Source organism: Poecilia reticulata, chromosome 5 (assembly GCF_904066995.2).
Source record: "Poecilia reticulata chromosome 5, P_reticulata-male-v2, whole genome shotgun sequence".
In the NCBI taxonomy this organism is placed as follows: domain Eukaryota; kingdom Metazoa; phylum Chordata; class Actinopteri; order Cyprinodontiformes; family Poeciliidae; genus Poecilia; species Poecilia reticulata.
The window spans coordinates 21865694-21890154 of NC_088834.1; the positions used below are offsets into that span (position 1 = coordinate 21865694).

At 40.5% G+C, this 24461-nt stretch overlaps 2 protein-coding genes across 3 annotated transcripts in view; both read left to right on the top strand.

Moving 5' to 3' along the window:
* Positions 1-7237, top strand: part of LOC103464916 (trypsin) — an 8881-nt gene extending 1644 nt beyond the window's left edge. The window contains exons 2-5 of one of the 2 annotated variants that reach the window (XM_008409321.3): positions 1803-1962; positions 4063-4204; positions 4283-4549; positions 6837-7237. In XM_008409321.3, the coding sequence (XP_008407543.1) occupies positions 1803-1962; positions 4063-4204; positions 4283-4549; positions 6837-7010 (743 nt within the window). In that variant the 3' untranslated portion in view covers positions 7011-7237. The remainder of the gene's footprint in view (positions 1-1802; positions 1963-4062; positions 4205-4282; positions 4550-6836) is intronic. The other variant, XM_008409322.3, reaches the window with a different exon arrangement.
* A 4187-nt stretch (positions 7238-11424) lies between these two features.
* Positions 11425-14404, top strand: camk2n1a (calcium/calmodulin dependent protein kinase II inhibitor 1a). Its single transcript, XM_008409323.3, has 2 exons — positions 11425-12140; positions 12984-14404. Exons 1-2 carry the CDS (start codon positions 11972-11974, stop codon positions 13052-13054), a joined length of 240 nt encoding a protein of 79 aa, XP_008407545.1. The 5' UTR covers positions 11425-11971; the 3' UTR covers positions 13055-14404.
* The last annotated feature ends 10057 nt before the right edge of the window (positions 14405-24461 follow it).

Sequence of the window (24461 nt, forward strand, 5' to 3'; positions counted from 1 at the left end):
TGCTCATCTCCAGTGAGCTCAACTATTTTTCTGCACATGCAATTCCTTTCTGAAACAAAAAAAGAAGGACCACTCAGGACATCCAGCAATTTAAACCAGAACCAGCAGGTTGATTGGCCTTTTTCGTCTCCCTTTTTAGCTGAACTGCTAAACTGGAAGGTTACAACTGTGTGAAATTAAAGTACAAGCTAAGCCCATGAGTGAGCCAAGAGTCTGGTTTTAGACTCGTGGTAAAAGTTGACATTCAATGCATCTTCCTATGGAAAAGTTGGCTGTTCAGTCGCTAGTGCACTGGTCTTAACACACAAAGTCCTACAAGGCCCTTTTTAAAGTGTAGTGTGCAACTTGGATGGCATTATAAAAGCTACAGATGTGCAAATGATATACAGATTGTTTTATTAATGAAATATTTGTTGTGAGTGACACAACTGTCCAGCAAAGAGACCAACAGTTTGCTCTCTCTCTCAGTGGACACGCTGCAGCCATGACTGATTCAATGCAAAAAAGAAAAACAAGGGATTGTTGAGCAGCAAAATGGTTTTCTAAAATAGTCCTAATAATGGTAACAAATTTTAACTCTTTTGTGCATTGTGGTCACTACAGTGGACAGATGTCTAAAAGCCATTTTCTTGTGCTTCTTGTGGATTTTTATGTCATAAATGCACACAGACCACTGAAGTGGACACTAATGCATCATAAAACACACTATCAACTACTGGCCATCAGCTGCAAATGCAAGAAATTATTTTTGTTAAATCCAATATGGCCGACAGACAAAAAAGCATGCCAACCGACCCGGTCCCTCCTTCTACTGTAGGACACTTGCAGGTAAAAAAAAAATATTGTGACATCAGATAACCCCTAAAGAACAATACTACTGATGTATTTTTCAAATAACAACTTTGTATTTGGAGAAAATTACAATTGATCACCTAAAAAATATAAAATAATAATAAAATGTTTTTGTTTTTTTTTAAATTTTTTGACTACCTCTTTTAGCCTTCATAAAATAAAAAAATAAAAATGGAAAAAAAAAATCCTGACACAAAGGATCATAATTCATGCATGAAAGTATCAAAATGCCTCTGAATGTGTTCAAAATCCTATTTCGAATAACTATAAACTACTTTAAGCATTAAAGATGCAAATATGTCAGAAAAACAATAAAAAGTGGAAAAAAAAACTGAGAAAGTTGCTGAGTCACACTATTTAATTATTTTGGAATGAACAAAGAAACATCTCAATCAATCATAAGTGGAAATGGATATGAATGATTTTGAGAGAGTCTGCATTCCTTCCCCCCTCATTTTGAGGAGTCGCAGGAAATGATCCCCACTTCTCCTCCGTCTCTGATTGAGCTGCCCGAGGTCAGAGCTCCACGGTTCAGTAGTTATAATGCTGGCAGGAGAGTCCCTGCTGTAATGCAGCCAGAGTGAAGTAGTGACTCAGGGACGCTGCGTTCCATTACCTTTATTGCACCGAGGCCCCCCAGAAATGTAGCAATTTTCCAAATGGGTAAATTAACTTGGAGGAAGTGGGACAACGAGCAACTCTACAGTCTTTCTACTAACCGAGGACTTTGTCCGGCTGTCATAGCTTTCCTACAAATGTAGCTTATACTTGGTGGGTTCTTTTTTTTCGTTTTGGAGGTTAAACTATCCCAATGCTTCACTGCTAATCCAATTTACCAGGATAGATTTGATTGTTCATCAATTCATATTCGATAGCGACGATGAACAATTCGCAGTAAATCTAAACGTAAACATGTGTAAAGATCGCATCCTGTTTGTTTCTCCGTGCAGGCCGAGCGCTTATGCAGAGCCGCATAATCGGCGGCCACGTCGCTGCACCGAACTCCATCAGATACATGGTGTCTCTTCAGAGATCAAGCCGCCAACACTTTTGTGGGGGATCGCTAGTTCACAGGTACTGGGTTCTGACTGCAGCGCACTGTAACATCGGGTAAGAGTGTCCAACAGCTGTAATCCTCTGTAACTATGAGCTTGAGGGATACCGCTATATATTCTCCCCAGTCCTTTCGACACTGTGAAAAACGTCCACACCGCTGACGTTGCTTTTCTGCCTCAGTTAAACACCCCCCAATCCTGTGTCGCATCGCTGTCACTGTCACATGTTCTTCCCTCCCCCTCCAAATGGCAAGCAAGACGGAAATAAACATCAGTTATTAATATCGCCCCAGTTTTACTATATAAAAAAAATTGACTGGTATCTGCCGATACCGATGTTAATGCAGATATATCGTGCGTTCCGAATAAAAACTACTCCGAAACATAATTTCTAATGTCTAAGAAGCAATTGCATTTTTCACATTCACTTTCATAACTTCGACAGATTTTGTAGGGATTTTATGTGATAGAAAAAAATGTACTGTGCATCTTTCATTAAGCCCCCTTTACTGTAAAACCCCTAAATGTAATCCACTCCATCCAATTGCTTACACTATTTAATTATGTAAATTTTAGTCAGTTTATTGTGTCACTCAGTATGATAGGAGCAGAAAAAAAAAACCCTTTCTGGTATAAACAGGTAATGTCACAGCAAACCTGTGCATTGGAGGTCAAACTGCACACAAACAGATACAGTTGAGTCAGCTGACCTTGGTGCAGCATCATTCCTGTGTGTGTACACGTGTCCGTGTGTGTGCGTGTGTGTGTGTGTTAAACACAGAAGTGTCATCTTGTCTAGTTCCTGGAAATCATCCATATCTCTGTAGCACTGCCCCAGTCCTGCCAGATCACAGTAAGCCATTGTTCCCGATCCATCCAGCTGCAGTCACAGTCAATCCTTTTCCACACCCTGAGCTGGTAAACTTCTACACTGCTGACACATTTTCCCATATGCCATTTACTTATTCATACAAGTGCAGAAATAAACTCTGCGCACAATTATTCAATAGGCTGTTCTCCTGAATATATTGTTTTGAACAACTTACACTGCTGGAAGTCAATCCAAAATGTTAGAAAATGTAAATTCTTAGGAAAGTAGAAGTGAGTTTTTGAGTTTTTGTTATGAGAACATCTATGTGTGTACAAGTACTGGACAACTAAGATGGTGCAGAATTATAATGTAACCGAATGAAATGTTTTTTTTTTTCTCACCACACTTGCTTATTTTTAATCTACTAAAGCGGTTCTAATAAATCAACATCTGCAGATAAAGATTTCTGACTTTGAAAAATAATCATCACTGCTGTGAGCCCTGATTTCATAGAGTCAGTTCCTTAATCTGTTGACAATCAACTTTTTGTGTAGCAGCAACCAAACCTTTTATTTCTGGAATCTCCTGTTAGGCCTCAGGAATTAGAATTAGACAACACCAAAGGAGAACGGGTTCCTGTTAGCTTCACATTTCATTCATCTCTCATTTTTTGGTCAAAAACTTGGGAGCCAAGTTAAATTTAGTCCACGTTTACAGTGTTTATACATGCTACTAAAGTTCTTTTTTTTTTTTATAAGTTGCTTAGAAAGTAAATACATAATTGAAAAATGAGGTAAAATATTTTTATTGCATTTGTACTGATCAGTGAAGTAATTCTGTGAATACGTTTGGTAGGGGGTAATTTTAGGATTTAAAAAGTCCATATTTTGGCTTAGTGAATAGCTAAAATATGGATTTAGCAGACACGAGTCACGTCAATACGGAAGACAGTGCTGCACATTTTTCCTAGTTTGCTTATTGTCGAATACAACTCAGGCCTCATCTGTCCTGGAAGAAGATTTAAAAAACTGTGTAATACATTTTTGTTTTGTACATTTTACATCCTGTTGCAGTTTATTTCCACTTCAAATGAGCATACTTGAGTGAAACATGGGGAAACTAGTTGTGACCAATTAACCTTCTTTCTCAATTGATGTTTCAAGAGTGCTGCATCCTTCTGAAAGATTTTTTTCCCATCATATTTTAATTTTTGGAGTAGTAATATATTGTGTTGCTCTCCCATCATTGCACAAACACACATCTTGAAGGTGGAAAAAAAAAAGCATGAAAATGATAATGTTTAAAAGTGACGTTCCATGCAATGCATGCATTTGTGTGTTTTAGGGCAGATCAGATGATGATAGTGGCAGGCGACTACAAAGTAAATATCTTCGAGGGTACTGAGCAATACGCTAAACCCCACAAGCTGGTCGTTCATCCCTCATACAACAGCAGCACCAACAACGCTGATATCATGCTCATCAAGGTACTGCAGAGATTCATCTTTTCAAAACTGCATGTGTGAACATTTTATAAGCTCCTTTTCCTTTTCTTTTACTCTCAGTTGCGTGCCCCTATGGTCCTGAACAAGTTTGTGTCGCTGGCGCCTCTCCCCAGACAGGGCACAGGCGTGGTCGAAGGCCACCTGTGTCAGGTGTCTGGATGGGGCCACGTCAGGGTGGGTGGAGGACAGGTCCCTGTTAAGCTCAGGACGGTCACAGTGCCCATTGTTTCAGCCGCGAGATGCAACGGCAGCGACTCCTTCAATGGCAACATCACGGCGAACATGATCTGCGCCGGCTTCCCGTCCGGAGGAAAGGATGCGTGCAAGGTTAACACGGGGACCGTAGGGTGGCACATGGCTCAACCTGTTTGGACACGCGGGAGTGTCTTGTCCTTGAAAACACATACATTTATTTCTCAGACAATACATTTTCCATCGCCCAGTAATGCCATAATGTATATCAGGTGGCACAAGCTGATCTGATTCTCATCTCACATCGGAGTATATCCGTAACACAGTTTTGGGGAAGTCCATCCCTTTGTCAGTAAGAGGACACAGCTTGTTATGTCAGTACATGATTAATTGTTAGGCTGACATGCCAGACTGTAGTTGCAGATGAAATGGGAAATCTCAAAGGATAAAATTTCACTGTGATTTAAAAAAAAAAAAAGAGCTAATCTGGTGGATGGCTGCAAAACAACAGCACACTTAAATGCTGGTGTATGTTATGGTGCATTCATTGTGCTTTTTCATGTGTGTTTCTTTTCTTTCTTAGCCTTTAATGTGAGAAGAAAATTACCTGAAATTCAATATGCGATGTACCAGTAGTCATTTGCCTTTGTGAAGAGAAACCTAATTACATTTAAAACTGATACATCTAACTCGGTACTGGGAGACTTTTCAAGCAGTTGCGCAATAAAATGGCAATGAAGGTATTCACACCCCTCAATCATTTTCACATTTGTCGACCTACAACGACAAACTTCATTGTATGTTAAACTTCAATGTGATTTTTCATGACTGATCAATATAAGCTAGTATCTATATTTGTGGGGTAAAACATTGTGCGTGTTTTGTTTTTGACTCATAAAAATCTGAATAGTGCATTCAGATTTGCTCTGTGACACAGAGACACACAATCGTACACACACACACCTAGGGACAATTTGGAGAGGCCAATTAACCTGACAGTCATGTTTTTGGACTGTGGGAGGAAACCGGAGTACCTGGAGAAAACCCACGCATGCACAGGGAGAACATGCAAACTCCATGCAGAAGGACCAGGGCCAGGAATTGAACCCAGAACCTTCTTGCTGCAAGGCAACAGCTCTATCAACTGCGACACTGTGCAGACCATAATTTAATCAGATTCAATTTTCAAATTTTGTTTTGCTGCAGATTCCCAATAGAATTTTGGTCTTTACTTTGACTTTGCCAATTTAATACAACTGTGCTTTGACTTGACCAAGAATGTTCGATGTTTAACAATATGTAGCAATCCATCAACTCTATACAGCTTTTCTGTCTCTGTAGAGAAGAAGCCTGCCCACAGCATGCTACGCCTACCACCATGTTTCATCACGTGGGTGGTGTTCACAGTGAAGTACAGCATTAGTGTTCTGTCACACAGTGTTTTGAATTCATGCCAGACAGTTTAGTTTTGTCCCATCTGATGAGAGTATCTTCTCGTGCATGTTTCCTCTAGATGCTTCAAAATAAACTGTAAATTTGACTTCTTATGGCTATCTTTCCAAGTTTACTTTGTTCTTGCCATTGTTCCGTAATGGCTGGATTTGTCCACAACCGGTAGCTGTGAGACTCTTGATTCCTTCTTTGCTTATCTAATCTTCTCCAACAAATCTCTGAGACCTTCATGGAATAAAATGTGTTTATTCTGAAAAAAAAAATACAGAGGATGATATCCTAAAAGGTAACTGTTTACGTTGTAATTCATCTAGAGATTTTAGAGGAAAATGAAAGATTGAAATTCACAGTTGAATTTGATGTTAAACCATGAATCATTTTCTTTCCACTATCAAAGTTACGCTCTAATTTGAGCTCATCAATCCTATTAAATCCTAGTAAAGTACTTTGAAGTTTACAGTTGTAAAATGACAAATAAAAATACGAAAAATTCTGCTTACGCTTCTACAAAGTGGGGTTTTTTTCTGTTTAATATTCTATCACAAACGTTGCATTGGTGGCACTGAAAAGCAGTTTGAAAAGGGGGAAAAAAATATATAATTACAAGTTTCAATATTTTCCAGAATATTTTGAGATGTTTTAGAAACAAGCTTTGAATTTAGATACGATTACCAAAAGCAACCATTTCTGAAATGCAATATTTCATATCTGCGAAGTGAGACTTTTTCACTGGACGTCATTTGTTCTATAAATGAATGACACATCAAATTATGTAACATTATATTAGTATGCTTGAAGACAGTACAATAAAAGTGACCTTAAATCCCTGAGACATTCAAGCCAAAGGATTAGCAAGCCCCAGCTGAAACGTTTTCCCACAGGCTCAGCTTCATGTGAAATCTGAAGGTGTAATCACCAAGGGGACATTGTGGCTCGGTAACTGATAGAGGGTGTGGTCTTGTCTTTGCAGGGAGACTCGGGCGGGCCGCTGGTGTGCAGGGGCCGGGTGTACGGCATGGTTTCATGGGGCAACGGCTGCGGCGATGCTCAGTTTCCAGGCGTGTACACCGCTGTGTCCAGATTCCGCCGCTGGATAGATCAAACCATCTACGGGCCACACCTGCGCTGTTTCGGATACAGATGAAGCTCCGAGAGTCATTCTGTCATTGTTGTCAGTGTAAAAAGAAATGCATCCTCTGCTCTAAACTATTAAAGCTTTAGTAAAAAGTCTGTGTCAACTAAAATCATTACTGGATCCCCTGCTGGGCTGTTTACATGCGTCCTACTGTAGTTCACAACCTGTAAGAAATTGCAGATTTATGACAATAAATACCGTCGCTTGGATAAGTGTGTGATATTTCTCAGTCCCTTCTTAGGGTGTGAGGGAAGCTTTTTTACATTTTGCCACGTTGCTTCCAGTGTTTCCTACTGGGATTTATTTTATAGACCAATGCAAAGCAGTTCCAGTCTGGGAGAAATTATCAAGTAGAAAAAAAATTTAAAACTTCAATAGATATAAGGTAGGTAATAGAGCAGTATCCTGAAAACCGACAGAAAACAGGAAAACTATGCAGACAAGTTTTGCATAAGTTAAGTTATATACATTTAGCAATATATTATTATTTGTATGTCTATTTTTTCCGGTTTTTAATTATTTGTTTATTTATTTTCTACCTGCACCAGTAACATTTTGATACATCATAGGCACATTTATAGTTACTCTATATTTTTTCTGTGAACTCCAGTAGCCAAGAAAAGAGATTATTTGGTGCCAAATTCACAGCTGCGTCTTTGTGCAAAAAAATTAATTAAAAAAAGCCTTTGTTGAGGTATTGGAAGAAGAAAGTAATTGCAGACAGAAAGCCACACACACACACATGCACACACACACACACACACACACACACACACACACACACACACACACACACACACACACACACACACACACACACACACACACAGAACAAACATTTTGTAGGTATACAGTCATTAACTGGAGGACAATGTTTTGGTGAAATGTGGCCAAAAATGTGACATAAAATCAACACTGAGCACGATCCTAAATGCAGCATCCACAGGGTGAAACGTGGTGGTGGCAGTTTAATGTTATATGGATGTTTTTCTGCATCAGAGACGGGGAATCTGGTGAGAGCTGGATGGGTGATGGATGGAGCTAAGCACGCCAGTCTGGGAGAAAACTTGCCAGTTGACACAGAAGACCAAAATCAGACTGAGAATCTGTGGCAAACAAAAACTAAAGTTCACTGATGTTTGTAGAGAAATTCACCTTTTATTGCCTCTGAAGTTGCAATAGAAGGTGAATTTTGATTTTTTTTGGAGCCTATAAACTATCACCCAGTTGAGTTGACAACACGGAAGCATTATATAAACCTGCAGGCCTGCTTTCCAGACTGTCTTGTTGTTAAGAATCTATTTTAAGTCTAAAGGGAGTAGGTGTGCCATAATTGCTCCTTTTTTATGAATAGACAACGTGTGGAAAGTCAGCTCGGCTGCAGGCTCATGTATCGTCTGTCCTTCCATTGTCTGCGTAATTATATTGGGTTTGGTTCTTCTGAGAAAAGACGATTTGCGTCCTTTATCGACTCAAAGAATCTGGGGAGGCCTCCTTTCATCTTGTTCCTTCTGCAGATGTTTGTGTTACCAGCAGGTGGAAACCTACTTTAAAAAAAAAAGTTCAGTAAGTGTGTAAATTTTAATCCTACCTGTTTCGTCTTGGTCTGGATGTTTTGTACCTGATGTGTCGGAATATAAATCTTTTAAAGTGGATTATCTCAGAAAAATAAATAACTGCTAACATCACCTATAAATGTTTTACTATTAAACACTCTATTGTTTTTTAATAGTGCTAAATAACTTTATCCATGTCACATCCACCCAAAAATCTGTAACTCAAATCTACTTTTGGTATATAAACCTAGATGATTATTACGCAGCATTCAAGCTGAATCATTCTCTCTCCTGCCACTCGGGCCGATTCCTCCAGGAGAATCCCAAGGCGTTCCCCAGAGCGTCCCAGAAACAAACTCCCTCCGACGTGACCTGGGTCTTTCTCTGGGTCTCCTCCCGGTGGGTGGTCCCTGCTAGCCTGAATCGTATTCATATATGTGTTTTTTTAAAATTCACTCCGTATGTTTCTGGGCATGAACTCATCATTTTTTTCCCTGCTTTATGTTTTCTAAAACAGAGCTCAGATCATAAGCTTTTCTTACTGTGTGTCTCTTTACTGGGAGGCACCGGCACCTCCCGACCCCACTAAGGGACAAAGGGTGTAAAAGAGGGTTATTGGACTGGTTTTAAAATATGCACTGGTGCATAAATGACACTTGCAACATCTCCAATGCAAGTCGGGTTAATTATATAACACTGATTCACATCAATCGTGTGAATCGGGACCTTTACGAAACAAAATTAAGTTAATACAAATATCTGACAGACTGGCGACCTGTCCAGGTGACCCCGCCTCTTGCCCGGAACGTTAGCTGGAGATAGGCACCAGCACCTCCCGACCCCACTAAGGGACAAAGGGTGTAAAGAAAATGGATGGATGGATGGATGGATGGATGGATGGATGGATGGATGGATGGATGGATGGATGGATGGATGGATGGATGGATGGATGGATGGATGGATGGATGGATGGATGGATGGATGGATGGATGGATGGATGGACAAATATCTGATGAATCTGAAAGGCATGTAATCAGTTTAGTCCAGTCAGACACAGATTTAAAGTCAATACTTTAAACTTAAATCCTGTTAATAGAACAAATCAGCCAAGCTCAGCTCGAGTTATCAGTTGGAAATATGTCTTCTCTCTCAGTGTCACTAACTTTGCTGAATTCCCTCCTCCAACATGTTAGATTTTGAAAGTAATAAAAAAAAACTTGTTTGCTCCTGATATCCTACCTTATGAATTAAGATTACATCATCCAAGAGAAAGTTGTGCAGAAATTAGGGTTTGTTAATCAAACAATATCCCAAGGTTTGAGCATCTCTCAGAGCACTGCTCTGTACATCATCCAAAAGTTGAACTGGTATTAACTTGCCAAGACACCTAAGCTCACAGTCCAGACAAGAAGAGCATTATTCAGAGAAGCAGACAATAAGCAATCCTTAAAGCTGGAGGAGCTGCAGAGATCCACAGCTCAGGTGGCAGAATCCTTCGACAGGCCAACTTTTATTGGAGCACTCACTGTAATGGTACAATTAATAAATGTTTGGTAACCGAGAGCATAATTGATCATTATCTTCTTAGGGTGAGGTGAAACTGTTCGTACTCTCAGCGGAAACTGTCTGTACCCGGATTTGATAATTTTTTGATAGCTTCATCTGGACTCGGGTTTTGATTTTTGCTCGCACACACGCTGCCACAACACACATATCCGCAACTGCTGCAGGTTTGGGCACACGTGATCATGAAAAACATTGACATACAAACAGGATAAGAACCCCAGAGTGGGTGTAGTTTAGCATAAATCCAGAGCTGTGTGTCTGATTCTTCACTTGGTTTCATCCTCAAATTGAAGCCCAGCGCTGAGTGGTGACTGACTCTCTCTGTTCTGTTCCACTTTGTGAATTATTTGGCATTAAAATTCCTTATGCACAACAAATAATATCCTTATTTCTTAAGGTTGGATTAATAAACTCTGGTCTGGTCTCACTGGGAATAAAAGATCCTGTGAATGCAGACTACGGAGCAATAGTGAAACATTTAAAATCTGGGCATTAGCTTGACAAGGGAGAAAAGTTATCGTAGAAAGAAAATGATGACATATTATATTTACAGCATGCAAATTAAATATTGAATTAAATAATTTTATCTACATGAAGCTCTCTTAAAAGACATCAAAGTTTGTGGGCCTTTTTTCTGTCATAAAGTGTGAACGTGTTTGAAAAAAAAATACTACTGTAAGCTATTCCATCATGTATATCATGTTTGACCAAAGACCTCTTTGGATTACTCATTTCTGACATTTGTTCATATCAAACAATGGAGGGAGATAAATTTGGAAAGTAACGAATGCAATATATATATATATATATATATATATATATATATATATATATATATATATATATATATATATATATAAAACGTGACAGCTGAGTTTGCATCAAGGGGCCAAATGTCACATCCCCAGCTTATGAAAATACTGCCATCCTCTGGCGAGCTTTACCCCCTGATGAACAAACGTCCTCCTCGAAAAGAAATCACGGCAAAAGAAACAGAGAAGGAAAATAAAATAAAATAAAAAAATGCGCAAAAATTCGTGAAATTGTGGAGCTCTAACAATTTGAGGTCTTTCAGAATCGTGCTGCTGCAGTAAATAAATAAATAAACAAACAAACAAACATATAGATTCGTCTCGTCTGGTACAGAATTTGGTGATGTCCTTGTTCAGAGTAGTTGATGCTTTGATTTCTTTTAGCAGAGAAGGAGCTTTCTGGTTGTGTCCAGCTGGACGCTTCTGGGTTGCACCAGAACCGCCCCCCCCCCCCCCCCACACCGCCCCCCCCCTCCCTGTACACAGCTCCCTCGTCAGGTCTCCCCGGGATCGGTGTTTTGCATCGCTCCTCGATTTGCATTTCTTCCTCAGATTTTCCGTGCGACGGGTTCAGCGGGCGCTTCTTCACGGCTCTTTTTTTTTTTAATATACTATATATATACACATACATATATACGCGCGCCTCCATTTCCACAGCAACATCCATACGCGCAAAGAGAGACAGAGAACTAGAGAGAAGGAAACAAAACATACAAACGAAAAACAAAACATCTGAATTTTTAAAATAATGTTGCCGAAGCTCAACGACTGGGGAAACTGAAGAGATTTTTTTCATTCCCTGCTTTATTTTCTCCTCTTTCTGGTGCGTACCAGCGGAGCTAGACACGTGTCCTCGGGGTAAACAGAAAGGGCTAGGTCGTGCCAGCGGATCGCGTTGTTTCTTTCCCTCTCTTGTTGTTTTTTTTTCCTCCCCTCTCTACTCTGTTTGTTACCGACACACCGGGCTTAAGCTTGGCTACCGCATATATTGCCCATTTCATCCGTCGCGCCTTGGTAAATAAGACGCCTTTTGGAGATGTCGGAAGTGCTGCCTTTCAACGAGGAGAAAATGAGTCATTATGGAAATGAGGGCGACGAGGGACACCTTTCCTTCACCTGTCGCCTTCAAGACACCAACAACTTCTTCAACGGCTCACAGAACAAGCGTCCGCCGAAACTCGGACAAATTGGCAGGAGCAAACGAGGTAATTATATAATTAAGACGGGTTCCCCCCCTCCACCCTCTCCCCCAACCTCTCCCCCCGTTTTCTCCCTATCTCCATTGGCTTACGTGGGGATGTGGTGAATGCGCACTTTTGGCTGATGTTTTGCAGCCATGGCTCAGGATGCAACGACCAGTTTTTTGTTGTTGTTGTTGTTGTTGTTTTGATTTATTTTTATTTTTTTTACCACATCGATTCAGCCCGGTGCACAAATCTACTGTTTGCATGCATGTGTGTTGCGTAGATTGTTAAATAATTCGCATTGCAACACAAGTTGGATGCGCACTGCGTTGCCACTTCAATGTTGCTCAACAGAGTTGATCTTAACGCAACCTCTCCCCTTGATGAAAGGTTGGCATCGTTGAGTTTTCTATAAGCTGAGTCTTTCCTGATTATTATTATTATTATTATTATTATTATTATTATTATTATTATTATTATTATCTTTTGTATGACCCTTTTTATTAACGAATTCTTTTTATTACAATGCATAAAAAGGAGGTTGCACATAAATGCATGAAGTTACAAGCAAAAACATGGCAGTCAGGAAGGAAGTACACCTGTAGGTCTGCAGTGGAGACACTCACGCATGCACATGTTCAGGAGTGCATCAGAAGCAGTTTGAGCGCTGCTGTGCACTAGGTTACTCTCACATGCATGCACATATCACGTCCTGCTCACACAGCGCTGGGCTTTTCATGCTCTCTTGTTAGTTGATGGTGAATTTTTCAAGACGCCACACCAAGACGACCCCCTCCCCCCCACACATCCCAACCCCACCATCCTCCTCATCCTCATTAACTTTCCCTCCCCTGTCATCCACAGTTGTGATCGAGGATGAGAATGGCGAAGAAGCGCTGAAAAACGGAACAGAGAAGACTTCAGGAGAGGCTTAAGGCATCCGAACCCACCGAAAGACAATCCAGTTTTTTTTTTGTTTTTTTTCTATGGCGATATTTACCAGTCCTAATCCAAAGACACTGTATATAAGCACTTTCTCTCATGTGGCAGCAAGCAAGCACTTCCACGCCCTCCTCCTCTTCCCAGTCTGTCATGACCAGCCGGATGGATGGATGCACAAGCGCTGGCCAGGGGTGGGAGGCGGCAGCAAAAAAAAAGAAAAAGGAAAAAAAAAAAAAAAAAGTGGAGACCTGCAGGTGGAACCCCCATAACACATTTTACACAAATGCACCCTTGATTACAGGGTTTCGCCATAAATCCAGTCACAGGAGACTGGGGGAGGAGACAAGCGGTAGGGAGCGAGGTGAAGGATGGAGGCGATGCTGTCGAAATGCAGAAATCAGGGACAGGATACAGAGGTAGATCTATTATAATAAACTAAAGCACACACTTCTCTTATATCTTATCAATCAAACCTTTCTGCTCTTCGTTTTTGTTTTGTTTTTTTTTTGACTGAGGGCAAACGAATACCAGAGTTTTGTAAATATGGAAAGGGTAGCCCATATTTTCTTGCATAAAGTGAGAACTGGTGAGCTGGTTTTGTTCCGTGTCGACGACTTTAATTTATTCTGGAAACCTTTGGGGAATATGTCTTTTTGAAGTGACGTAAAGCCCGAGGGAGGGTTTCGTTCTTCTGTTGTTGTTTTTTTTTTTCTTTTCTTTTCTTTTTGTATGTTGACAAAAACTGAGCAAATGAGAGTGATGTTGTTTTTCACTTATGGATTTTTGATGTTGCCTGAGTGTTTTTGTTACCATACTTTGCAGCTATAACGAGTCATTTCTAAACAGTGTACTTCCCACCTGTTTGTAAGCTTACCCAGGCTTTCACCTGGATCAATTGATACTGTAACTTGACTGTAAACACCCTATTGATAAAAAAACAACTATTTATATTGCATTGTGCATTATTGTGTGTGCCAAATCTCATGGGTTTACTGAATACCTTTTTTTTTGTTGTTGTAGGTGGGTTTTTTTTTGTGCTTAATACATTTACGGGTTGATTTCAGTCGTTTCCCTTGGGTTGCCATTTTTTTAGGGCTCTTTTTGGTAAAAAAACAAAACAAAACAAAAAAAACCACTTAAAAGTATCAACTCATGCATGGCGAATATGAATTCATGCATGCATGGCAGCAGTTCTGAAACTCTTGTGTAATCTTGAAGCACCTCGTATACAGCTTTGAATGACAAAGACCTCAAGAAACAGTCTTAATTCTTCGTTGTACTGTACGACTCTCACTGATTTGTACAGTGGCCTAATATCTTGTAATAAAGATTATGATAACGTACTATTTACTGTTAGTGTTGATTGTGGTTTACAATAAGGAATGATGTATTTGATGTTGCTTTTTGTTTAAAAAAAAAAAAGGAAGGAAAAAAAAACAAAAAAAACTTTGAAATCTGTAGCAAAAACATGAAAATATAGTTTTGTATCAGAGAGTTAAAGACAGTAGCAGGTAGCCCGGCTTAACTTTTTGGACATGTTGCTTGTACAGTTTCTCCTGTTTGTTATTGTATTGCCTATCTGGCTGCCAAGGAAAGGTGAAGTCAGCATTTTTTTCCACTGTGAGAAAAGTAGCATCCCACTCTTTGGAGGCCGATCGGACATGGAAGAGGCGCAGGATGATGACAGGATAATCCCACGGAGAATCTGAGATGCACACTTTGCCCTGCCGAGACAAAGGCGAGCTCAAACAGTTGCACAACAGACTATGATCTCATTAAGTGCTACAGTTCTGCGAAAAGATTTTTTCTTTTTTTTTTTTTGTGGGGATAATGTACAACACTGCTTCCCAATGCAATAAATGTCTGTTTGCATTAAAAAAAAAAAAAAAGCTCCGCTTTCTCTCTTTAATCGAGTCCTCCCTTTAAACCCCACCTCTGCCTGGGATGTCGAGGGCACCCGGGCGTGAGGAACGCTGATGAGACGTGACATTTCCAGCTCTGCCATGGTGACTGAATGATTCATGTTGTGTGACGAGCCTCTGTCAGCGCACGGCATCTTCAACCTGGGCTGCCTGGCTCTCCCGGGGACATGCATGCAAACACGCACCTCCCAGAACTTGCATGTCCATTTCCTTCCCCTCCATCTGCAGGCAAAAGAAACATGTTGTTAGTTCCCATAATCACCACTATCCCTTCTCCCTCCCATCTTGACAGACATGAAAGGGGCTGGCTGAGCCGGGTGCCATGGTAACAGATGCACCTTGCACTCTGTGGTGCAGCGGTGGGTTTCGAATAGTCTTCCCTGAGCCTCAGCTTGATATCATCGCTATCTTTAATGGAATGTTCTTCGCTCTCTTTATCTGTTCGCTAAGCGGCATGACTGCATTATCCCTCCAAAACAGTCCCTTCTTTCAAGATGGCAGTCGACCATGACAGCGCTGGCTTCTCTGGCAGCAAGCTGTCCCCTCACACGGGATCAGAGGTAGCACATTTGGGTAGTAATGGTGCGGTGGCTGTCGGTGTGTTGGTGCTTTGCTGAGCACATGAAGAAGCTGAACGTGTAAAATGATGTGGCCAGAATTCACGTGTTAACCCAAATCTGTGTAAAAAACAAATTGCATGAATAACAGACATGACTTCTTCAGATTACTGTAATAAACCAGGAAGGATAATTTAGTCATTTCCAAAGAAATCAAACAACACACAATGCCTTGAGAAATCAATTAGAAATAATAATTTTTTAAAAAATTAAACCTTTGTCTGATCAGTAAAAGCACCACACCATCAGCGCTGAAAAAAATTTTTTTATATTTTTTTAAAATGTGTTTTTGCTTTGTTGTCACACTGAAGATTAAATACAAACTGCAATTTTCAAATGATGATTTAACTTCAGTAAAATGATATCAAAACTAGCCACGATCCACAATTGAACCGTTCAGCGACATTTTCCAGGAATTACTTCTTTTCCTTTTTTATTTATTTGCATAGGAATATATGTTAAGTCTAAACAAATACTGAACTCTTTGCAATGCTCATCCCCAGATGAGCCTTTGACAACATAAAACAATTTACAAGACTGAAACCAGCATAGCAAAATAATGTTTAACATAACTCCTAAAATTAACTTCAAACAGACCACAATAGCCATCATGAAGCCATCATGGACCATGACTACAAATCTGGTCTTCACCTCAGCATTGAGATGTTGGAAGATAAAATGAAACATTTTACTCTGATATGTCAAACAGTCTTCATTCAGGCAATGAGAGAGAAAGACTTTTAAGCTGTAACGGGAAGGCTGAACCCTTTTGAGTTTTCAACCTGTCTGCCATGAAATGTGCTAGATTAGGGAACGTTCACAGCTTTTGGAAATGTCAGATAAAAAAAAAAAAAAAGATTTAACTCTGGAGAAAACATCCACACAGAGATAGTAAAGGTAATAATGCTCCTTGCTACAAAGGATCTTATTTTAACAAACATATTTAGGTAATTTTTTAAGAACTCTTTCAGGTTACAGTTTACATAACAGTAAGCGCCTGTTGGTCAGCGACTTCTCTCTCACACATGGAGGGTGTGATGTTGTCTCTGCTCCTATTATAAATAATAGATGACCAAACAGGAAGCCTGGAAAATATTGTTTCTGCTCTTAAATCATATAGCAGCAACAAACAAAACAAAATTTAAAATTGAGATATAAAATCTACCCCAATATTTGAGAAACGGTGAACCTTTTTCAAAGTATGGTACGGAAGAGAAAAATACGAGAAAAAAAAGTTACATATATAATTTTCTGGAAGGCACATTCAAAAGCAGGAACTTATGTCCTGTTTTAATGAACAGTGATGATTAGTATTTGCAAAAGTGAGAATGATCAATAAAGTATTTCAATAGCAGTGTCTGATTTTGAAATATCTATTCTCAGTCAATTTAAACAGTCAGATGTATCAGTAAAATAATTGATCTTTCGTAAAACATACATATTAGTGAGGATTCTGTTGAATAAGCTCTGAACATCGGCTACAGTCTCTCTTTCACCTTATGTTTGTAAGGGAACAATACGTTGGACTGCGTATTTTGTAGCAGAAAGCGATTATGTTCGTGGTCCAATCCCAACAGTCTTAAGTTTGATCACTGCCTTGTAATTGTATTAGATCCACCAGATCCGCTCAGAGTTTTTTGGGCAAGTCGAGCAGGAGTGTGAAGATGGACGACTATAACGGTCGGATACGCAGCATCACTCTGACGGAGGAGCCAGGCGGACGGCGAGTGTAACCTGTGAAACGAGTCAGTTGGACCTTTCAAGTTGAATACTGCAGACCTGTTGCCATTTTCTGGAAGAAAGTGCTGCAGGTGAAGCTACACTGTTAGTGTAATACAGGACAACACTCTGTCTAATAATGCATTGAAACACACACGTATTTTGCTGGCCAGAAAAAAGCCCTGAAGATTAATTAGCAATGGTCGTAAGGGCTGATGTCCAACAGCTTTTGGATACATTTCTGCTTGAACACACCGATATAAAATATGTAGGTCATTAGCAGGACTCTGCAGAACTTAAACATATGCTGAGGTAATGCAGCCATTTGTTCATAGTGTTGGACCAGGGATGCGTCCAAAAGTTGCAAGACAGCAGCGCTCATGAGGTGGAGTTTGAAACCCCCTGATGAATTAGTGAATTAAATAGTGTTAGACACTTTGGGAAAGTAAACAATATGAGTTACATTTCAGGGAAAATGACAAAAAAACATTAACATCTGATGAGAATTATCAAAATAAGTGCTGTGCTTAACAATAAGTGAAAAGGACTGAATGCATGAAGAAGGAGACATGCAAATCACATAGAAAACCACTTGAAATGTATCACTATATAGAAAGTAGAAGATCTTCAGGGGATGCGTGAACTGTATGAACACATGAAAGTCCTTGGACTGTTTTAATCATGTGCAAATCTTCAGCGGCGGTCCGAAGAAGTTGTTGCAATGCTGTTTGGTGGTTTGGATGTTATGTGTGTTGCATGTTGCTGAGAAGAACAAGGGGAAGAAAACACTTGTAAACAGTTGCTTATAAGGTTAGCGGTCACATTGTAAAATAATACCTAATTTCTGCCACAATATGTTCAGGAATACACAAAGATTTCAGACTGTGGTTGTGTGGTTCTATCTGAGTGAACTTGACGAGATATTTGAACGGAGTGCTTCGTCGCAGCATCGCCATTAAAGTCCTTGCGCAGGATGACAATGTCTGAGGATGTCTGTAAATAATAGTGCTGCGATTCATGGCAAATTTCAGAATTGTTCTGACAATAAAGAAGAGTATATTGCATCATATCGTACGATACTGTATTGTACTCCTGCTGACACACTGGTGAAAACCCTGATTGTTTTCCCCCTGCAACAGCAAGTCTGAAGCTGATTTCATAAACCTCCCGCATTTGTTCTAAAAATCTGTGGAAGCTGAGTATACATAAGGAAACATTGTAATAGAGAGGGGGATACCTCTGAGCACGAAAGCGCCAGGGAATAGGCATTTGGCAAGCACAGAGAACGTGGTTGCCTTCATAATGAAAATGAGATTTTTCCAAATTTGCTTCGGTTCAGCTACGTTTTAACGGTCCTAATCCGGCGAGAGGAAAGGCTAAGTGAAAAATAGTTTTAAGGTCATACAAAAGGGCACCAGAGTGCAGAGTTTGAAACAAATCGTGTTGCGTGTTTTATGTCCCGCTCACTTCAACAACACATTTTCATAACTAGACCAGTTTTGTCAACCATTCCAAGCGGACTTAAAGCCCAAGGAGTAATGATATCACCGCGCTGTGGACGTCTTCCACCTCTAATTCAAGTTTGCGCTTAAATTACACTTCACAATAAATTGGTCCCCCATTATTGTAATTAATGCAGTGGGGAGTTTAAGTCACTCAGTTAGTGTTTGGAAGACATTACGATAAACGGGCTTTGAAGTGAGCACTCATGAGAAAGTAATCGCCGGTGCTGCGAAGGGGGCAGATGAAAGTCAAGCGCTGGATCGCTGTTGGGTTACATAAGCTGTGACAGGTGAAAGGAAGATACGGAAAGCGGAGGAAGAGGAGCATTGCGAGGGACGGGAAGAGGCAGGGGTACTCAAGTAGGAACGACTGGGAGGGGCAGGAGGGGGGAGAGGGAGCATTCACAGGTCACTGACATAAAGGATACAACCACACCCTGCAAAGGTTGATCCCAAAGAAACCCAGAAATCAGCTCCTTCCTGCTGCACACTAAAATGTGACCTTTATCTGCCGCATGGAAATGTGGACAGTGATCTCACACTCTGAAGCGTTCATGGAAAAAAAAAAAGAAGAAAAAAAATATATCACCTTTACTTATTTTTACTGTGAATCAATGGGTGCTATGTCATGTGTACTGCATGCAAATGGTTGAGTCAAAAATTAAACATCCCCTCCACTGCGTGCGCACTCCTCTGTGGTTTGGCACACTCGGGCACACCGGTTTTGTGTTCCTTTTTATGTGAGTACGCACACACACTAGTAAATATCAGTGGGAGCATGTGTGGTGTGTGTGCAAGCTCACTTAGCATTGGGATCAGGTATTCTCGGGGCTGATTGAGTCTCTGCTGGGAATTTACAAGGGCGACTGCCGATAAGGAGGAAAAAGGAAACGCACGCAGTCAACCATTGGAAAAATACTACAGCAGAATGTTCTGTTTGCTGAAACATTTGACAAAGAAATAACTACCTTGTCACGGCTATGGTGGGTAAAAAAACAACCTGGCTAGATCTGTATTGCATGACGTCAATCTTTCAAGCAGAGTTTCTTCTCATCCTCATCTCCAAAAAGTGCCTGAACCTGAATTCTGTCCGTATTTTTATTTATTTATTTTTTTAAACAGATGGGTCTGTCAGGGCATGGTGATTTAAAAAGTAAAAAAACAACCAAAAAAACAAAAAAAAACAAAGCAGGACTGACAGCCAAAAAGACAGAGATGGAAAGACCACTCTGCGTTCAGAGAGAGGCGGGGCTGGCAGCTTGGAATGATAGAGCGAGAGAAAGTGAGACAGAGAATGGCGCGAGATGAAGATGAGAAGATAAGGAGAGATGGAGGGAGAGAGGAAGAGGGATAAACAAAAGTGAGAGTGCCGGGGTTGGGAGAGAGGACGAGAGACGGGGCTCAATATGATGAAATGAAAGCTACGGGAGAAGCAGTTCAGACCCGCCAGATGGTTACTATAGCAACCACATTCCCCAGTCTCTCTCTCTCTTAGTCTCTCTCTCTCTCTCTCTCTTTCTCTATCTCTTTCTCTCTCTCTCTCTCTCTCTCTCAGTCTCTCACTCTTGCTCTCCCTTGCTCTCTCTTTCTCTCTGTCTGTAGTTGCTTTGTTGCTGCTTTAATTCGGTGGAGAGAAACCGGAGAGTGAGAGAAAGAGAGAGAGAAAGAGAGAGAGACGGCGTTTTACGTTTTTGGTGCAGTGACATATTAAAGCTCCCCAACAAACTTCTTTACATTTCTTATGAAGACTCTTGTACGTGTTGATTACTTCATTCCTGCAAAAAAAAAAAAAAAAAAAAAAAAAACCTGCGTAAAAGCAAACAAACGACCCTTCCTTATATTCACTAGCGCTGAGGTGTTTACTGTTCCTACATCTGCAGATTCAAACGCAGCGACGGCCTCTTTCTAACGCTTCGCAGCATACGATCACTTTCATGTGCAGAAATTCCAATGAAAGACATTTTCAAAACTAAATTGCGCATTTATACACAGATGTACTCACACACACACGCACGCACACGCACACACACACACACACACACACACACACACACACACACACACACACCCACACAACCCATGAAATATCCAGACCGAGATGCTCAACAAAGGGAAGAGCTTTCCAGGCCCCCCTGGCTAATCTCATGCATGGAGATCATTTTCAAAACAGAACAAAATGGTGGGCCATCTCTGCGTAGCGGAGTGGGTTTGTGCAGGGCCCCCGGGGCAGGATAGCATGTAACTGTGTACGTGTGCCTCCTGAATAAAAGATGCTGACCTAGATGGAACGGCGCCATTGGTCACTTCATTTGTTCTACATGTGTGATTGTCCAAACGGACTTGGAGCAAAATGTGCAAAACTTTCTTTCCAATGCCTGTTTTTTTTTTTTTTTTGACAGAAATACTAAATTACCTTACAAGACGATTATTTGAAACACAGTGCTCTGAAGTCAGGGCTTGGAATATATATTGTCATCAGTGGTCAAGCCTCGCACGTGTTTTTCATGTCACCATCTCCGTAGAGGAGCTGATGTACTTTCCCAGCCCCTCGCCACTGAAAACAAAGCTCAATTTCTCACCTCTGGGGCTGAGTCCTGAGCACATCTTCAAAGACAGAGTCATAAATGAAAACATGAGAGGCATTTTTTTTTTTTTTTTTTTACCATCAGCCAGCATTACACGGCTCACTGATGCACACTGTACGCGTGCAGCGTGCGGGCCTTCGACCACGCGGGCCTTCGACCACGTGGGACTAAACATAGTACATATGTCTGCAGGTCTGTGAGCATGAATGAGCCCAACTCAAAGGGTATTTTGTATCAACACTGTACTGAGCCCTACTACATAATTGATATGCAATTTGACTGCCTGCCATCAATAAATTATTAAGGAATTGAAAATTGTTGCGCTGAGGCCTGACAGCCCCGAGGCTCTTTTGGCCCAACTGGGTGAGTGAACATGGCCGCCTGATTTGTCAGTGACTGCTAATGTCTGAGCGAACGAGTACATCTGCACAATTCTGTAGGAGATTTTCAGGAGAGATCAAGGGTGCTCAGCTCTATGCTACAAGCTACGCGGGAATCAAGCTGGCATTTGTTGGGTTAATAGCTGGAAGTCCCAGCTGTGAAAGAAGGAAAGATGAAATCCAACGCTCATCATTGCCAGGAAAATACCGGCAAGCAAACCTGATTCTTAGAAACGGAGAGAACATGCCTGTTCTTCTGTCTTAACCACATCGGCTGGTAAGCAGTTGTTTCATCCATCCATTTTCTGGATTGCACAGCAGGCAGGGGACTGTTTCCAGCCACCAATGGCCAGGAGCACATACCTTGACAGGTTTGCTTGATTGTCATTGAGGCAAACAGGAAAAAGGCAGCCACTCATGCGTGCTGCATGCACGCTAAGATGCATAATACTAGGCTCTGAGAGGAAGCCACGGAGGACCCAGATAGGCACAGGCAAACTCCATGCAACACGACAAAAAGCTCCCTGAGCAGATTTCAGTCACAGGACTTTGTCCAGACGTAGTGCATACAACTGCTGCATGGCTCCACAATAGTCTTACATTTCATATTTGACTGTGTACAATTAAAATCAACAAGTTGATGCAAATATACTATGTATGTTTTTTTTTGAAATAGGAAAAAAGATTTGCATTTCTTTAGCATGCATATATATATTTATTTATTTTCTCAAAATCCCTGCTGTGAAAATAATTGTATTTAAGCCACACAACAAAATTGTCAGTTTGCATATAATCTTAATTGGTCTTCTAAATTGTTTTTCAAAGCAGACAAGTAATTTTAAAAACTTTTTTTTTTTTTTACACCAAAGAAGGACGTACATTAGCCACTCAGAGTGCCAAATATGGACTTGGAACTGTACTGTGGATTTGCAGTGTCTGATATTGTTGTAGGATATTGATTGTTTTCTTGATTTAAAAAACTACTACAGAGACCTCAAAGGACGACTTGAGCCTCCATAGTTACCTGAAAGACCCAGGTGTGTGATGACGCAGGGTGAGACTCATCATATGAATGAAATTCTTAAGCCTTGGCTTCAAGGGGAAAAACAACAGGTTGATAGGTAGAGCGTTGTCTTTTGTGTGCTTATCAAGCATTTTTTTCTAATTATTAAGTCAATAAAAGACCACTTTATGTGCATGCTTGAAATCATAATCAATTAAACTGGCATTCCTCCCCAGATTTACCGAATCCTTTATAAAACGATGCATGCTTCAAATACGGCGAAGAGAAAAAAACCCCCTAATATTTGCAACCTGTTTACTTCACTTTTTATACAGTAAATAAAGAAAGGCAACATTGAGGGTCAAGCCAAAACAAACTCTGTGATTAACAGATTTTAAAGGCTTGAAAGGCAGCGTGGCCCCAAATCAGATTTGCCTTTTGGCCCCAAAGTCCACATCGGGCTGGATCTGCACTGTCTTATGCAGTAAATTCTTACAATTGTATATTGAACCACTATGTTATTCAATATATAGATCCAAACTGGGATCATTGACTTATTAAACAGAAAAGGCACAAAATTGTGATACCAGCCATTTGGGGACGCCAAAATGAAGTGGTTCATTTAATGTGGTTTGTGTCAAATATGTATGGAAATCAATCAAATGGAAAAACTCAAACAAGGTTATAAACAGATTTGTAGCAGTTAAAGTTTCACCACAGTTTGCTTCAGTGTCTCCACCCCCAGGCTTGGGGGGAAATCTCATCTGAGTCAGACTGGCACTTCAGATCCATAAGGTTGAACTCGTTCAAACTCAAATCGCTTCTAATTGGTTTGGAATCTGTTCCAAAATCTGGTAGAAACCCTTGTCCACCATAGTGTTTACTAGTGCTAGCTAACAGTTCCTGATCCTCTTGTGATGCCATCAAATCATGTACATGCAAACCAGAGTAAGGAGGATTTTTGCTGCTGGCTGTGGAAATTTTTGCTTCCGCTTGTTTTTAATTGTCAGTGTATTTGATAGGGAAAAATGTTTTGTTGTTGTTCAGAGAAAGAAGCACAAAAAAACAGCATGTAGGAAAACTAGAATATGCTCATTTTACGTTAAAAGGTCTTGTAATAAATATTTCCAAAGCACGACTTACAAGCTATAAAAAAAGACAACAACTTGAATTTGTGGTTGATTTGATGATACTCAATCTGATGAAAAAGTTGCTGGTAAAACACCCAAGTTTATAAAGTACAGAGATTCAGACATAAGAAAGTTGTTGCACACGCATTGAAATTCCTCAGCGATGTCCACTGTGCAGCAGCAGCCTCTGAGCTAAGCCTCAGGAATACAAACCAGCTGTGCGCCCCCTAACTCTTCCCATCTATTGCACTTCTTCTGGCCCTATCTCACTTTCTCTCAGTATGCTCTCGCTTGTTGACTGAAAACAAGTGCTGCATCACCATTTTAGATTCTGGCGTGGGTGTGCAGGTTTTTGTTGTTTTTCTTTTTTTTTGTTTTGTTTTTTTTCTCTCGCTCTCCCTCTCTGATAAAGATGCATGAAGAGAGCAGTAGGAAGTGAAGAATCAGGGGTATGAATCTTAATGACTTCTACCAGAAGAAAGTGGGATGAAGAGGTCTGGAGAGAATCCCCCCTTAATCTCGCTTTCTCTGCCTTTCACCCA